Here is a 17,936-nt window from a genome sequence, read left to right as displayed (position 1 = left end):
AGAGTCCGACTGCCATGCAAATGAACCAAGTGCCCTCTCAAGGGTCTGCTCTGTGATATCACACTGATCAGACTGATCTTTATGTTATTACAGCGAGGCTCACATACAATGTTCAACACAAAGTGAACGATGTTATAACTTGGAGGGCTAACAAACCAACACCGCCAAATTCGACTGACGTGTGAACAACGTGGGATGCTATGAGCAAATTGAATACTCGTTGTCTGATCATGCATGTGTGTTTATGGTTCGGATAGCGGTTACTTAGCAACTCTCGTTCCGCCTTGGGTTTATTGAATACACTCTATATAAAGTCATCAATATGTCGTTTCCAGTCCTTGGCTGAACTATTGGGTTCAGCTATTAATTTTTTAATAATTCTGTTAACCCCATAGCATTAAAAAACTAGTATTTTGATAAATAAAATAGCTGGATGCGGTATGCAGCTGATTGGGGTGGTTACGGGTCGTTAAAACCACTAACCGCGAAATATGGATATCCAACTAGTTTACCTGCAGGGTTACAAAGAACCGCTAACCGCGAAATATGGATATCCAACTAGTTTGCCCTCGGAGCTTCAAAAACCACTCACCCCGAAATATGGATATCCAACTAGTTTGCCCCGCAGGGCTACTAAAAGCACCATTAACCGCGAAATATGGATATCCAACTAGTTCACCTCGCATGGCTACAAAGAACCACTTAGCGCGCAATATTTTTTTACCACAAAAAAAGAATTAATATCTACCAAAAAACGTTTCAAAACGTAAAAAGCGGCCAAAGTTTAAAAATCTTTCCTGTGTGGCTTTTCACCCTTTTTAAACTTGGTCCCATTTATGAAAGTTTCTAAAGACCCATACGAAGTCATCTATAGGCTACTTGTTGGTTTTCTTAGTTGTCAGTGTTTATTTTGTAGAGCAAATTAATTAATGTTCGTGCGTAATTGAAGTTTTTTTCCGTATAGACGTTATAATGTATTTTGTAGCAAATACTCACTTTGTTTAATTCGTCATCGTCATGTGCGATTCTGCGCCTTATGTACAGATGTAGGGCCTATATGTAGCAGGTTGACACACAGTCAATTTGCTAAGTATATATAATACTCTACTACTCTTTGTGATCACGCAATATAATAAAACATAAACCTTGAAATGTTTTTGATAATGGTTGCATGTAAAAATTAGGACTCATTCTTCATGTTATTACTACTTTACTAAATGGGACCAAGTTTAAAAAAGGGTGAAAAGCCACACAGGAAAGATTTTTTAAACTTTGGCCGCTTTTTACGTTTTGAAACGTTTTTTGGTAGATCATTATTACCAGTGATGTCATCTAGGCCTACTGAAGATCCATCCCCCCTGGCAAAATATTGGGGGGATTCAACGCCTATGAAATAAAGCCAATCAATCAATCAATCAATCAATCAATCAATCAATCAATCAATCAATCAATCAATCAATCAATCAATCAATCAATTAATCAAACCGGGAATCAAACAAACAATCAAAAAATCAACTTGATATTTTTGTGCCCGTACGCCTTGACCAGTTTACCCGAGAAGATGTAACATTTGTAAGAGAGAGGGCGCTAAACCTAAACTGACTTTGTAAATCCTGTCTGTGACCCTCTGGCAATTTATCAACGTTGTAAACATGAATTGAAACATCATGGCCATGGGCCTGCACATTCACTTCCAGCAGCAGTATACATTGAAAACATTCCCATTTTGCTTTACGGCTTTATCATCAACAAAATGAGCAAAGCGTGAGTTCAGAGCTGTACCTGTTTGATAATTTTCACTGGAGTCGTCGACATCGGTAAGCTTAAATTAGTACTAGTAGCAGCTAGTACAGAGGATGTTTAAAGACATTCCCACAACCCAATGGGGTTTCTGACCTTGTATGTCTGGCTTTTGTACACATGTTGCATAGTTGACCATACCTTGCATTGAGATTGTGTGCAAATATCTGGTGTTTTCATCCTATTATTTAACATTCAAAACGTCGAGACTTAGGAATAAAATTAATGCAGTGGGACAATATGAATGTTTCCTGTAAGAAAATCAAATATCATTCCTAGGTCTCAACTATTAACTCGTTGGCTGCAGTTTTAAAATTACCATTTTGTGTGTGTGGCAATGGGGACTTTGCCTTTAAAATTAGGTTATATTGATCAAATTTCCCAATCATAGTGCATTGTAGGAATGCCTTTAAGCCTCCTCTGCAGCTAGTAGTAGTAATGATGATTGTCATTGTATTAAGGGGGTACTACACCCCTCAATAAATTTGTGACTATTTTTGCATTTTTCTCAAAAACTAATAACACCCTGGTAACAAAAGTTAAGTATATTATAGGGGCAAGGAATACAGTTACTACTCTGGAATTTCAGTGACTCAAGACAAGCGGTTTTATACTTGTGATAGAAAATGAGGTACCGCTAGGATGTACCTCATTTCCTATCATATTTACTGAACCACTTGTCTTGATTCACTGAAATTTCAGTGTAGTAATTGGATTCCTTGCCCCAATAATATATATAACTTTTGTTACCAGTGTGTTATTAATTTTTGAGAAAAATGCTAAAATAGTCACAAATTTACCACAGGGGTGTAGTACCCCCTTAACGTCCATCATCATGATCATCATCATGAGCATGATAGACTTGATAGAGGAGAGCGTGGCCTAGCGGTTAAGGCATAGGACTGTGAACCCAAGGGTCAAGGGTCCGAATCCCAGGTCCGGCTCTTTGTGTCCTTGAGCAAGACACTTCACTCTACTTGCTTAGTGCTTCGGAGGGCACTTTAAGCTGTCGGTCCCGTGTACATGCATATTTTCTCACATTAATGTAGTGTGCACGTTGAAGAACGTCGCAGGCTATTAGAAAAGAGCAGGGGATCATCCCGGTCATGTTGACTGTACTTCAAAATACACTCATCTACTCTAGGTTCCAGAGTAAAAATAAGTACAGCTTGTCTGTATGCGCAGTGCGACAATACTCATATACATATGAGGGAGGCACTTATAAGGAAGAAGGAAGAAGAAGTCCATCTACCTAGAGTCATCGGCACTAGCTTTGAAGTTTAGTGTGTTCTGCATATAGCTTAGCGTTTAGGTGTGCATGTACATACTTTTACGTCATGTACGTAGCCCGGTGTAGGCGATCAACATGCCGCACACACATGACATGGCCATCGCTAGAGGGCGATATGGGGGCGTGACACCCCCAATACTCAATTTTGTTGGCAAAAATTTACTGTTGTTGTCAAAACCATGTGATTGTCAGCAAATGTAGTCAAAGCTATTTGATTGTCGGCAAATAATGCAGGAGTCATAAAAGCATTAAATAAACGTGTAACACGTACGAAAGTGTGTTGTTGTTACGTAGTTACTAATTTTTAAAAATTGGTCACAAATTTTTTGACTCCTACTCCCCTCCGGCCTCCCCCCACTTTTTAGATTCTTGAGCACCGTCCTGGCTAAAAAAAATCTGGGTCTACAATTCACAAAATATTTCCGTTTGGCAAAACATGCTGTACACCCCCCGAATCATATCGGTCTAGTGACACCCTGATGCTGCATAACGCATATGTTCATGCAACCAAGCCAACGCAGCACACGCTGAACCCGGTGTCGTCACTTAACATTCAAAGGCGTAACGCATGATCGTTCCCTAAGTCAAAAATACCCCCCTATTTTGCGCGGTTTCAAGAACATTTTCGTCATTTTTACCCCTATTTTACTCAAAACGGGTACAAATTAGCCTTAAAAAATACCCCTATTTTTTGCATTTCAAGTACACTTTTACAAAAGTCCCCCTTTTTTAACATTTCAAGAACACACACAAAAACACTTGTTCTGAACATTTTCTTTTCTGAGGTGAACTCTGTTGTCCTTTTAATATATAAATGAGGAAAATAACAGAAAAATATATACAAATACATCCAATAGGATGCATCATGTGTTTTTTATGATACAGTTATCAACAATGTAATCTTTCCTCCCGTTTTTTTTTTTTTTGGCTAAATAAAGCTTGAATATGACCAATACATAAACTGACTGACAAAACTTAAACACACTGATATATGAAGACCAAATTAAAAAGACTAGTTTGCGATGACATCCTGTTAGCCAGACAAAAAATGCCGTACTGCGCAGGTCAGCAACCAATCACGCTCCGCCTTTGCCCTGACGTCAGACGCAAACTAGTCTTTAAAAAAAAAGTCCCATGGAACTCAGCGGCCAAACTGGGTAAGTCCCCAGTACCGTAATCAGTGTAAACAAACCATGAAACAAATAAACCGAGTCGAGCGTTTTGCTGAATATCAGGCCGGGATATTAGGAAGGCAAAAAAGTTTCACAAAAGTGAAGTCCGGGATTAAATTGAGCGAGAAATGGTAAGATTTCTTGGGATTTCAACATTATCATGATTCACAAAAATATACCCTATTTTTTAATTTCGAGTATGCCGTCGTCAAAAACAACCCTATTTTTTAAACATCGCGAACATAAAATGTTCGCGAACATAGTTTAAAAATAACCCCTTTTTTTTTTTTTTTGGGAACGATCATGCGTACACATAGTCAATGTAAAGTGACGACACCGGGACGCTGAACTTCATGGCTAGTGGCAGTGCTAGTGCATGAGTGCAGGTGTCTCAAGTTCAAGGTAGTCTATACAGACTATAGACCTGTGCCAGCATTGCCAGCATTATATAGTTCCAGTAACTGTAACCATAGACTCTATAGGTCCATAGATGTCATTATGTTTATGATAAAGACTGAAGTCTTGCTGGCAAGACAAGCCTCTATTCCATGTCTAATAACATACTGCAGGGCTGTCAACATTTTGGAATTGCTTGGCCTTGGCATGACACACCAGTGGCGAATCTAGGACAGTGGTGTGGAATTTGAGAAAAATAATAAAATTAAAAAAAAATTGGCCGTACGTGCCCCCCTCAGATGTAAGAAACTTAAATTGCAAAATTGAAGCGATTTGGTGGACCATTTTGAGGTAGCTAGGCGCATTTTGAGTACCGGTACCTCATTTTTAATATAATAATTTATTATGTGTAACACTAACAGCTGCTTGGACCCTTGAGAAGTAGTGAGGACCTTTAAAATTTCAAAAGCAAGGGTCCGGCGTTGGACCCTTGAAAATTGGTGAGGACCCTTGAAATTTCAAAGGCAAGTGTCCGGAGGACCCCTGGAGTTTTTGTCTTATTTCAAAGCCTGGATACGCTACATAAAATGATCATTATTGCAGGCAAAGTAAATTGAAAAGAACATGGAAGATGGCTATAGTCCGTATACCTTCCTGGAGTCAGTATTTAAAGTAAAATTAAATTATAAGATTTTCTCAAAAACCGTTAATTTTTGCAGGAATCTGTTATAAATGCCAGTTAAACTCTGTGCATCATTTCCTTTCTGAAAATGTATACTTTTATATACTTCTCTTCACTGCAATTATAAGAGATTGTACAATGAAAAACAATATCTAAATTAGGGGTGTGATTTTCAGGTAATTTTGTGTTCGGGTACCGGCGCATTTTTCGGGTAACGGGTACCGAAATTGCAAAAAAAAAAATTCTAAAACAATTATTTTTTAAGTTCGGTTATTTATTTTTTCGGTTTTGTAGTGTCCTGGACCTATAATCAAATTAAGTAATTCTTGGCCAAACTGGAACACTGTGAACGCTAGTGGCTCGCTGATAAACACTCATGAATATAGCGCGGTACAGAAGAAAGTATACGCGCGCCTTACACTGCGTACACGCTTAGTACACTACATGGACGCAACACGCATGTTCCAGTTTGGCCAAAAATTACTTAATTTGATTGTAGACCTAAATGCTAGAATCATTCATGGATGACCTAAAAAAAAAAGAAGTTTTGAAATCATTAGTAATTAAATCTTTAAAAAATTTCGGGCACCCGGTCAGGAAATATATACCCAGCCCCGGTAATGTGATCTCGGGCGGGTACCCGCAAGCCCGCCCGAAAATCCTTGGCTTAATCTAAATTACTGACTCGAGGAAGGTATACCATCTATAGCTGCATTGCATGATACAAACTCAATGAAATCTTTAATATTAAAAGTACAACTACAATCAAAAAATAAAATTCATATTTTATAGCTGTAGCTCATGCTCAACCGCACTCACGGTTGTTTGATGTGATCATTTATTAAAGTTTAACAAAACTTTATAATGTCCAATTTTAGACCTGGACAATACCAACAGCTATACATATCTTTAGCTATCAACGTATTCATCACTTTTATGCTTTTTTCTGATCATTTTTATTTTATAAACTGTATGTATTTTTGTGTTCAAATTGAGGGTACTATTTACATAGATTTTAAATTTAATTTAGCCACATAATATAAGTTATGAATTCCTTACATATCATGATAATAAGGGTTTTGACAATTTCCTTGCTATTTTTCTGGTGTTTTAATGCCATTCACTTTTGTTTCTTATACTGATCAGAAAGTGTTTTTCATTTCTAAAATTATGTAGGCCCTACTTTGAAGATTTTTATGAATTATCAATAATATAGAATTACAAAATATAAATTCTATTGCTAATACCACAATAGAAAGTATGGTTCAATGATCATGCAGATTCACCTAACATTGAACTAAATAGTTTCTTGAACTAAACTGACTGAAATTCCACCAAAAATGTAGTTACAAGTGCTTATAAATAATTATGCTGTGGTGCGCTCATTGAGTGCAAAATAACGATATAAATATCATAGTATCAAGGTAAAAAAGAGCCACTACATAGTTAGTTGGACCCCGGAGTTGGACTCAATTACAGCAAGCTATTTACATCTGTAACTGTTAGTTTAGTCAAACATCAAGTGTCATTTGTTGATGCACAAATTTAAGCATTTTTGTCAGTTAAAACAGGATATGGGTTTAAACATTAAAATTTGTTGCATTTAGAAACAATTTGTTTCCTATTCTTAAAATAACAGTAACAGAGCATAAAATAACATTTAACATAATAATGAAAGAGTGTTAGGCTAATGAAAGTTGATTCTTTGTTTCCCGTCCCCTGCCCGCATCACCTTTTCAATTTGACCAAAACTTTCATTGTTTTCATAAAAAAGTAAATTATCTGAAAATTGAGAAGGAAATAATCAAAATTGAATCTCTCAAAATGTCTGACATCCCTTACTGATCATAAATCCATAATCAGTAGTTTTTCTTAGTTGTAGGGGTATAGAGGATGTAGTAAATAATGGAAATAAGGATTACCTCATCATGTTTCTAGTGATTTTTTTCGTGGATTTGGAGAGTCCCTGGACCTAACATCAAGTGCTACCATCATTAAAATAAATTTGAAACAAATTAAAAAAAAGGAATAAAAAATCAAAAATCCGTAAAAAAAAACCACACACACACACAAAATTATTTTTTTACATTTTTTTTTTTATTTCAAAAAAACCCACCCATTTGGATGCAAAATACGCAAATTACACCGCAAATAATGCATTGCATATTCTTAGCAGCCCTATACATTAATACCTGTTTTGAGATGGTCTTTCATCAACAATATCAAATAGCCATATAAATGAAAGTTTTGACAATAATGACATTTTCCAAAATAATAAATAATGAAATCATGACCTCATATTTCACTGAAAAAAATGTGACGGGAAAATATAAATCATTTCATTTCATTAGCCTTACATCAACACTACAAATTTTTTTTGCTTGTCTAGAATATTTTCGCAAGGTTAGTAGATGATAATGCTGTGATGATATCTTCTCTAGAACTTTGACTTGACATTGTGAAAACATTGTGAAAATAGTGTGCATGCATACAACAGTAATGTGATTGTAGTGTTGAAGTTAAACTCTTTCATTAGGCCTAATAAAATTGTTTGATTGGCATAACATAAAAAAGAATAGGGTTGGTTGGTCGGGTTTTTTTTATTATCTTTTTTACACACATTTTAGGCTGTAAATTGCATATGATGGAACTTTTTTCCCATTTTTCCCATTTTTTTTTAATTAAAAAAATAAATTTGCAAAAATCAGAAAATATGTCTAGGCCTATTTTTAGGGTCAGTCTGGTTACACCAACCAAACTATTTTTTTCTTAGGCCTTATTTTATCTACCACTACAATGACTACATACAAATATATGATAACATTTACATTTATCATGGGTGTGTAAACTTTCATGACATTTAAAAAAGTGATTCATTTCACCTAATTTTCTTGACTCACTTAAATATTCTTAGATTAAAAGCACAGCAGCTGAAGGGAGTATCCCATTATGCTTTGTGGTACCATAATAGAACTGAGCATGCCATAGAAAATGTACATGTACATAAAATTCCTCACTTCAACATTCAATAATTCGCTTAAATCATGGGAGCTTAGACTTTTGTTTGAAAAAATATGACCCCCAAAATAATGTGAAACTATCCATAGGTCTCAATATCTAAGCGGCTCTTGTTTATATTTTGTATACATTTGCTATGGAGCATACAGATGCATGATGGGATACTCCTTTCTGCTGCTGTGGATTAAAAGATTAACAAATGAAAATGATCCTACTTTTACATAACATGTCCTTACAACAAATAAAAGCATACGTGGCATTTTTTTACACAATTTTGTAGAATTATGGTTTAAATGTATAATTAAGCCTATGAAAGAAAGAAAACTTTTTGGTGAGAAGTCTCTCATTTGGAATACTAGGCGGTTACCCGTATTTGGCGGTTCTCGGCTGTCGCGATTACCTGGCTGATGGTGACTGTACTCACCAAGTTTTATTCCCATAGGACAGTTTTTACTAATTTGACCTCAGATGACCCCTTGTGACCTCGAAATGACCTTCCAAAATTTGGCTCTAAATGTTGACTGTACCCACCACGTTTCATGCCCATATGACAGTTTTTAGTAATTTGACCTTGGATGAACCCAAAATGACCTTCCAAAAATGTGACTCTAAAAGGTGACAGGTACCCACCAAGTTTCATACGCATACGACATTTTTTACTAATTTGACCTCAGATGACCCCTGGATGACCCGGGATGACCCCAAAATGACCTTCCAACAAGTGCATCCTTTTGATATGGATGTACACAAATGTGACCGTATTTGACAGATTTACAAATACCGTCACAAACTCCATTTTCTGAGACATTCCTGAAAAATGGGGGGGGTGATGAGGCTGTCAAAGAGCTCATTTCCATTTTTTTCACCCCCTAAGGCTGAGTTCACATAGAAGTATACGGTATACGGTATTAAGCTATATGAAATCGCTCATTCGATCAGGCTGAGTTCATATAGGAGTATACTATGTGAACTCAGCCTGATCGAATGAGCGTATTTCGTATAGCGGCAAGTAGTCTAGGCATGATAGGTCAGTTTACCAATTTTCTTCGTCTAATCAAATGCTTGTAAGTTTACTTCTTGAGGTCACATTGCATTCAATGAGGTGTCATAATGTGCAGAATTAGATGGTGCATCTATTTAAAAAAAAATGAATTTACCCACATATGGTTTAGTTTTAAAATTAGGACGGTATACGCTGCACTAAAATCGAACATGCACGATTCCCACTTATTCCCACTATACTACTATACGCAGGTATACGGTTTTTCGAATAGTGCCCTCTTATGTGACCCGGTACTATGAAATTACCTTGCTCGATTTAAGCTATCGCGTACACCTGCAAAACGTGCAATCAGTATACCGAATAGTATACTTCTATGTGATCGTAGCCTTATGTGACCCGGTACTATGAAATTGTCTTGCTCGATTTAAGATATCGCGTGCACCTGCAAAAGCGCGCACCGTATACCCGAATAGTATACTTCTATGTGAACGCAGCCTTAAAAACTCATTTTTTGTGATGTTTCAATACTGTGAGTTGACACCTTCCTTTTGCTTGAAATTGTTCACACTTGAGAACAAAATTTCTCAGTTGAAACTAATATTCCAAATGAACTTGCTCAAAGAAACTGTTTTCCCTTTCAAATGACCATTTTTTACCAAAGTTGATTTATTTACTTTACCCACTTCTGACATTAAGAAAATACACCTACAATTTGTTTTCAAAACAAGAGTATTGTTTTATTAAAAAGTGAAAGCTGGATATCTGTGTACATGTAATATGTTGTATGATGCAATAAATCATGTCATCCCCTTCTCTTTTTCTTTAGACTCTCTCACCCTCAACCCTCTGATGTGATGTAAGCTAGTGAGTATCAGCATCCAGATCCCTCCTGTCCTGTCTGTCTGTCTTCCAGTCCTTCATCAGGGGGAGGGGGGGGGTGAACTCATAGATAATGAGATAAAGTGAAAGAAGTCACACATATTTTTGAGACATGTGTAAACATTACAAATATATAGGTTTGAATAACTTACCCAATTTCATGACATAATAATTTATAAAGATACGATTTGAATGAAATTTAATTTTGTTATTTGTTACCAAAAATGATGTAATAATTATTATAACTGTCAGGAAGGTTTTTTTATTCATTGTCCATTTTGAAGGAAGGTGACCTGATATATTTGGAAAATGAAATTCTTTAAAATTGACGTACAGTGGCGCAGATTTCGTTTTGACATTGGGGGATGGGGTTTGAAAAAATTTCTTGAAGTATAGTGGACCCAGCACTTTCAAATAATTGGTGACAGAATATAAGTTCATGGTGCAAAGCATGCAAAAATTGGTACTTTGGGGGCTAAAATGGCCAAATATGGGGAAATGTTTATAGGCTTTTAGCACCACGCCGAAAAGTAGACCCATGTTACGAGTGCTATTAGTTGACCTGTCTGGTCTATATTTTGTGTGTTTAAGAAAGTAGGAAAAGTTAATTAACATATATATTGAAATTAGGAGTTCCAAATTGGTGTATTTCTGAAGTTATCATCAAAAATTGTCAAATTAGTTTCAAACCACAGACTAATTGAACAGTTTGTTGATGATTTCTTCAGAAATATACTGATTTGGAATGCCTAATTTGAATATAAAATGAGAAAAATAAAGAGCTTTCATCTGATAGCAAAACCTGCATTTTGATGGGATAAAGTTGGGGGATGAGTCTGTTAATCAGGTTACCCACCTTTAAGCTGAAATGATGAGGTAAAATGAAATGAACCTCGCTGGCTATCTCGTGTGGCTGTTTAACTTGGAGCTCTGTGGGGGATTTAATGTTGTAATTACTACATGAATTCAAAATCACTCTGTTGTCCTTCAAACACAACAAATTTGACTGATTCCATAAAGGTGTAACTTGGGACACGTGTAAAAATTACAAATTATATACCGATAAATCAGGTTTTAAAAGAGTAACCAAATGCATTATAATCTACTGTAGAATTATCTTCATAACAAAAAATTGCAGAAAACTTATCCAATGCCATTATTTTGGACATGAAATGCATAATTTTCATAAAATGCATAATTCTCCCCCCCATTTCACTTTGCCTTCCATTGCCCCCACCTCAAAAAAATCCTAATAATAACACCACTGAATATTACGTACACCTAATTTTTCAAAAAATGCCAGAAAAAGTTTTGTTTGTTTGTTTCACAGTTTCAGAACATCTACCATCATGAGCACAGAAAGAGTAGAAGTGTACAAGTCACCTCATCATGTCAACAAGATATTACAGTGTTTATATGAACAGAGGAATAGTGCACATAATATGTGTGATATGATGCTGATTGCAGCGGATCAAACCGTTCCAGTACACAGGGCTGTGGTAGCTGCTGCTTCACCATTTATAAGGTACATCTTTGGGCTAGATTGGGCCTTATGGAAGACATACCTTAATCTTCCACATTGGTATTGTGAATTTCAAATGGTGTTACCTGAATTGGTGAAATCTACACCCCCTGTATGAGAGATTAAATTCATGTCTTCCAGGGGGTGTATGGATTTCAAATGGAATAGACCAATGTATGATCAAATGAGGGGTGAATTGAAGAGACAAGGAATTTGCCGGCGGAGTAAACTGAGCTCAAAAATAAAATTATAATTTTTTACAACTTGTGAATCACAAGGTCATATCTTAAAATACTGCCAATCAAAATGAACCAAAATTACACACAGGATTACCGTAATATACTCTACTCAAAACACATGTCAGTAACCAAGCAGTTGTCCAACTGACACAACAGCAAAATGCACTGTCATGGGACAGCTTCCTGGACTTCCTTCACTTTCACAGCCCAATATTTGGCACCCAGGACAAAAAATCTGTGAGAATGCACACAAGATCCTTGCACAGATGATAAAACGGTGCTGCTTTCTGCTTTTCATACACTTTTTTTCATGAATCAGGACTGGGCTGTGAATGTGGTCCAGGAAGCTGTCCCATGTCAGTGCATTTTGCTGTTGTGTCAGTTGGATAACTGCTTGGTTACTGACATGTATTAAGAGTAGAGTATTGAAGTAAATCTGTGTGTAATTTTGGTTCAATTTGATGGACAGGATTTCAAGATATGACCTTGTGAAAAATTATAAGTTTCTTTTTGAGCTCAGTTTATTTAGATAACTCTGTGATAAAATGTATCACAAATTTTGAATTGACAGTACATAGACTACATGTATGTGTGGTGATCATTTCAATTATGTTTCAGGATGTGATCTAGTTAAAGGAAGTGTCCGGCAATCACAACATTATGTCTTATATGTTGGAAAAATAATTATCAAGCACGAATCACATGGTTTTATTTCAATCAAACTCATATTAACCATAAAAACTAATAAAAACAGCCGTCTCTCAACACGCGATATTCAAAATTCCCGCGCCGAAATGTTCTAGAGCAATGACGTCATGGTTATTTGTGTTCATTTGTTGTCAGGCTTCATTGAATTATTAGGACGTCATTGCTCTAGACAATTTCGGCGCGGGAATTTTGAATATCGCGTGTTGAGAGATGGCTGTTTTTATTCGTTTTTATGGTTAATAAGAAATTTGTCTTAAGTAAAATCCTATGATTCGTGTTTAATAATTATTTTTCTAACATATAAGAAATAATGTTGTGATTGCCGAACACTTCCTTTAACATAGTGATAGTAATCGGATTACACGCATATAACATTTCGCCGGCAAATTGTCATCATGTCTGATATGTTAAAAATACTGATTGAAGTTGACCAGAAGTACAGTTATTGTTTATTCTTATTCAATGGATGCGTCTTGTAAAGAATTCACATAATTTGATTGGTTTTCTGGTGTATAATATATCTCACAATAGTTGATAGTGATATTAGTCAAGCGCGCCGCCACGCAACGGCGGCACGCTTGTTGCTCCTCAATGATTATGCGATAATGCGTCAGCGTAATACACGTAAGCGAGAACTAAGAACGCATAATTCGGGCGGCTTAGATGTTTGTGATGGTTTCGTTCATTTAAAACAACGGGGATGTCCTCACAAAAGTATAACTTTATTTTTTTCTGGAAAAAGGCAGTTTTTCTCGCAAAAATTACATTAAATTAAATACATTAAGAATGAGAATAAAATATAGGATTTTGTCTTTTTCCTATCCAATATCGTGTCATAATGGATGACTGCCAATATTTTTGTCGTAGTGGCCAGCCCATCCATTATGACACGATATTGGATAGGCAAAAGACAAAATCCTATCTTTTATTCTCTAAAAATTGTTTTGAATAGGGTCAAAGTCCAGTTACAATGATACAGAAATTTGTTAGAGATTGTTAGGTGTGTGACCAGATTAACAACAGCCCCATTTGCCCTCATCAAAACTGAGATTTTGGTATCAGAAGAAAGCTTATTTTTCCTCATTACTTGATTCAAATTTTATGTCTGAGATATGTTTAGTTTAGGAGGTGTGAACAAAAAAGATAGCAAAAGTGGTACCGGGGGGTAACAACCACTACAGGAAATATGTATTACCATATGTACGGAACCTTATTAGGTAATCCCAACATCTCCGTGATCAATTGTTCCAGCATCTTTGTGGGGTATTTTGACTACTTCCCAGCCTGCAAGTAATCACATAGATGCGGGATGTCACCACCCTACTAGTACTACCACATGGTGTCGCGACCCTGCAGTGTTGCCGTGCTATTGACTGTAGAGAGTTTGCTGAGTTGTTTGTCAACTTTTGTCGTAATCAGCGGTGGATAACAACACACATTTGACAAAAGTTTTGTGTATTGGGTGTGTTACAGAAAATGGGATTAACATAATATATGTGACATGCTACCACAAAATGAGCGTACAGACAAAAGTAGGTAGTTTCAAGACATCCTGGCTGCTGAGTTGATGTTCTTTGTTTGCCACGCACCTGTATGAACCAGTAGTATGTCCTTTGTGAATGACCCACTGTGCCACCATTCACAAAGGACATACAGACATGCTATTGGCTTGAACAGGTGCATGTGAAACAAAGAACACCAATTCAGCAGCTAGGACATCTTGAAACTACTAACCGGTGACTTCATGCTCATGTAACATGCAGAAGGTCCCAAAAAGGCATGGAATTTCTTTCTTTCAGACTGTTGGGAAGCTACATCTTTAAACCTTTATCAAGAATATATAACTTATGTAGACAACTGTTTTCTATTTCACAGATCTCTACTAATTGATAGTGTGACTGAAGGCATCTATTCCTCCGTGATGTTGCTATCAGAGTACATCTCCATCACAAGTAAGGTATTGAAGTCGCTAGTTGGTTACATCTACACAGGATGTGTAGAATTATGTGATGACAATGTCAACAGTATAATGGAAGCAGCTGACACTCTGCAGATGGAAGAACTAAAACAATTTTGTAAGGATTATAAAGGTGAGTTTTGATGGGGATTTAAAGGAGAATTTCATTGATCATTACAAGGGGTTCCTGTTCTAAATACTTTTGTAAAGATTGCAAATCATGCCATGTATTTTAGCCTTCACAAATAGGGGCTACAAGAAAAGCATTCTTTCAGCACTGATTTGTGGCATGCATTTAAGGTTTAAAATTTTTTTTTTTTTTTTTTCAGATTTGGCGCATTCTTGGACCTAGCTAGAGCTAAATGCTACAATCATTCATGGTTTTAATATTTAATAATTTAATATTTTTAATATGCAGTTAAAGTTATAATTTCATAGTCTTTTAATGATTTCAAATTCAATGTATTTTGAAGTCACTAAAAATAATAGACTATGACATGAACACAAGTTATAACTTTGCATATTGAAGAAACAAAATGTTTTTTGGGGGGGGGCTTTTTTTGTTTCCAACCATGAAAGATCTTAGTATTTAGCTCTAGCTAGGTCCAGAGATACTCCAAATGTGAAAAAAAGAAAGAATTTTACTTATTTTTATAAATAAAAAAAAAATTGAAAAAAAAAAATATTGGTCAGGCCTTAATCTGAGGAGCGGGCGGTGGAGGACAAACAACCAACAATTTTTTTAGCCTAAGCACCAGGCATAAAAAAATTGTGACCTTTCAGTTAACCTTCTGTTCACCTCCTTTCATTTTAATATGTTGTGAATTTGTAAAGTCTAATTTGATTACAGGTTTGACTTTGCATCAGTTATTTTTCACATATTGTGAAATATCTAAATATTGTATTTTGGGACTAAGGAATATCTCTCAGATTCATATTTCTAAACTTGAAGCAGGGTTCGGTTATTGCCGGCAAAAACCTGTTTTTGCCGGAAAAGTGGCAAAAACTGGCAAAAACAGGTTTTTGCCAGTTTTTGCCACTTTTCCGGCAAAAACAGGTTTTGCCTGGTTTAAACTGGCAAAAACTGGCAAGAACTCACATATAGTCAGTCAAGTATTAAAAAGTAACACATAAAGCTCATAAACAGTAACACATAACATTTAATGAATCATATGACAAATCCTTAAAATTGTGAAATCATTTTGGATTTGATATGACATTTGATATGCATTTAATTTGTCATTAAAATAAGTAGTCAACAAATGAATGGGTTTTTTGTTTCTTCCTTTTTTTCAGAATTACATCCTTCTCTCAAAACAGTGCCTGAAGAAAAGGCATCCATATCCTCACCACTAGGGGATGAACATGATGACCACTGCAAACCCTCACCATTATGGAACAAACCCAGCAAACCCTCACCTCTATGGAATGAACGCAGAAAGCCTTTTTCATGTAAATATTGCGCACAACCATTCTCTCAACTTGATGTGTACAAAAGACATTGTAACAGTCATGAAAAAATTTATCGCAAACATTGGGTGAAGAAAATGTCGTCTTTGCACAGTGAGCCTCGAAAATCGGAAAGACGGCCAATTAGGTATTGCTTGAGAGACAGGACCAAGCTTAAGGTGAACACAAGGACAGAGGATGTTATGAATCTTTCAGATGATGAAGGGAGTGATTTATGCAGTGACAGTGATTTCGTTATTGACGAAAGTAAATATCAAAAACAATGTAATACAAATGAGAGTGATTCAGGCAATGACGATGATTTTGTTAGTGACAAAAGAAGTCGAAATCAAGAAAAACGCAGTAAAAGGCACAGCAGGTATAATTGTCCAAAAGGCTGTGGACAGTCTTTTAACCGAAAGGAAACTTTGAGTCGTCATTTGAAGACAAGATGTCAACTGAAATACTCTGGTCGTAAAGGATCATATAAATGTAACATGTGCCAGGAAATATTCAAATTAAAGTCCCAAGTACTAAGACATTCCCAATGCCACAAACCCTGGAAATGCAAAATTTGTAGTAAGTCCTTCAGAGCTCAAGAAAACCTCACTCGTCATCAAGAGGTGCACAAAATGGGACAATATAAGTGTCCGATCTGCCCCATGAAATTTGAGAACTTCGGTTACATACGTATGCATCTTCGTGGACATTTGAGCGCCACCTGTGGTCAGTGCAATCAACCATTTAAATCAAAGGAAGAGTTGCAAGCGCACATAAAAGATGCGCATTCACCTTTTCAGTGTCCTACTTGCGGCAAAAAAAATACGTGTGCGAGTCAGCTCGCGGTTCATTTAAACGTACATCGCAATGACAGGCCGTACAAATGCGGTAAGTGTGGTAAAGGGTTTAAGCAAAAGTTTACTTTTCTTTCTCACGAGAGGCAAGCGCACACAAAAAAGATGCACAGGTGTGATACATGCAATAAGACATTTCGGTGGAAAGGGTGCTTAAGAATTCATATCCGTCAACACACAGGAGAGAGGCCTTTCAAGTGTGCTAAATGTGGAGAGGGATTCTTATATAAATACAAACTTGAAAAACATGAAAAAATCCATATGGGAGGAGGAGTAGAAAGTGTTGATAAGCGTCGTAGAAAGCGTAAAAAAGCAGCACCAGCGAAAAAAGCAGCACCAGCGAAAATCAGTGCTAGTAAAAAATTACGGAAACCACAATATAAATGTGATCATTGCAAGGCCTCTTTCTTTGAAGAAAATAATTTGACGGATCATTTGAGGACGGATCACATGATACAAACAATGCCCAAGTCTCTGTTGGGTAGCAATTTCTTTCTTGATGATTGGTAATTTAGTTTTGCACTGGAATGGGAAAGTAAAGTTTGTGCATTTTAATTGGACTTTGAATCTTGTGGAATATTTAGAAAATGTAAGTGTTTTTATGTCTCTGATGTACAATCTATTGTCTCATGTATAACATGCATCATGGGTAATGCCCGGTGGGGTCACTCCCTGGCAGGGGGGACGCATAGGACTGTTACCACAAGTACAAATTACCCCCTTTTGCAGTCAATTTCAAGGACAAATCATGAAATTTTACCCCCTTTTTTACTCCAAAACAAGGACAAAATGGTACTCTGAAACACCCCTATTTTTTAGATTCCGAGGACACATTTGCAATTTTGACCCTATTTCAACATTTCAAGGAAGGGATTTTTAGGCCTATGAATGTGTTTTTTTCAGTAATTAACAAGGGCATCACAGAATTCAAGTAGTACCCCTTGCATATAAATCGACAGAACCAAG

The 17,936-nt window shown here is 36.3% G+C and overlaps 1 protein-coding gene across 1 annotated transcript; it reads left to right on the top strand.

Annotated features, from left to right (window-relative positions):
- The first annotated feature begins 1,694 nt into the window (after positions 1-1,694).
- Positions 1,695-17,619, top strand: LOC140135808 (uncharacterized). Its single transcript, XM_072157430.1, has 4 exons — positions 1,695-1,817; positions 11,572-11,766; positions 14,586-14,800; positions 15,964-17,619. The coding sequence occupies exons 2-4, from the start codon at positions 11,591-11,593 to the stop codon at positions 17,478-17,480; spliced, it is 1,908 nt and encodes a 635-aa protein (XP_072013531.1). The 5' UTR covers positions 1,695-1,817; positions 11,572-11,590; the 3' UTR covers positions 17,481-17,619.
- The last annotated feature ends 317 nt before the right edge of the window (positions 17,620-17,936 follow it).

The sequence above is a fragment of the Amphiura filiformis genome, chromosome 16 (assembly GCF_039555335.1).
Source record: "Amphiura filiformis chromosome 16, Afil_fr2py, whole genome shotgun sequence".
NCBI lineage: Eukaryota > Metazoa > Echinodermata > Ophiuroidea > Amphilepidida > Amphiuridae > Amphiura > Amphiura filiformis.
This window is presented reverse-complemented; position numbering and strand designations above follow the sequence as displayed.

Bases quoted from the DNA above. Each gene is read 5' to 3' on its own strand.
- LOC140135808 (XM_072157430.1), top strand. From the start codon at position 11,591: ATGAGCACAGAAAGAGTAGAAGTGTACAAGTCACCTCATCATGTCAAC. The intron at 11,767-14,585 runs GTACATCTTTGG...TCTATTTCACAG, and splicing joins GCTGCTTCACCATTTATAAG to ATCTCTACTAATTGATAGTG. The intron at 14,801-15,963 runs GTGAGTTTTGAT...CCTTTTTTTCAG, and splicing joins ATTTTGTAAGGATTATAAAG to AATTACATCCTTCTCTCAAA.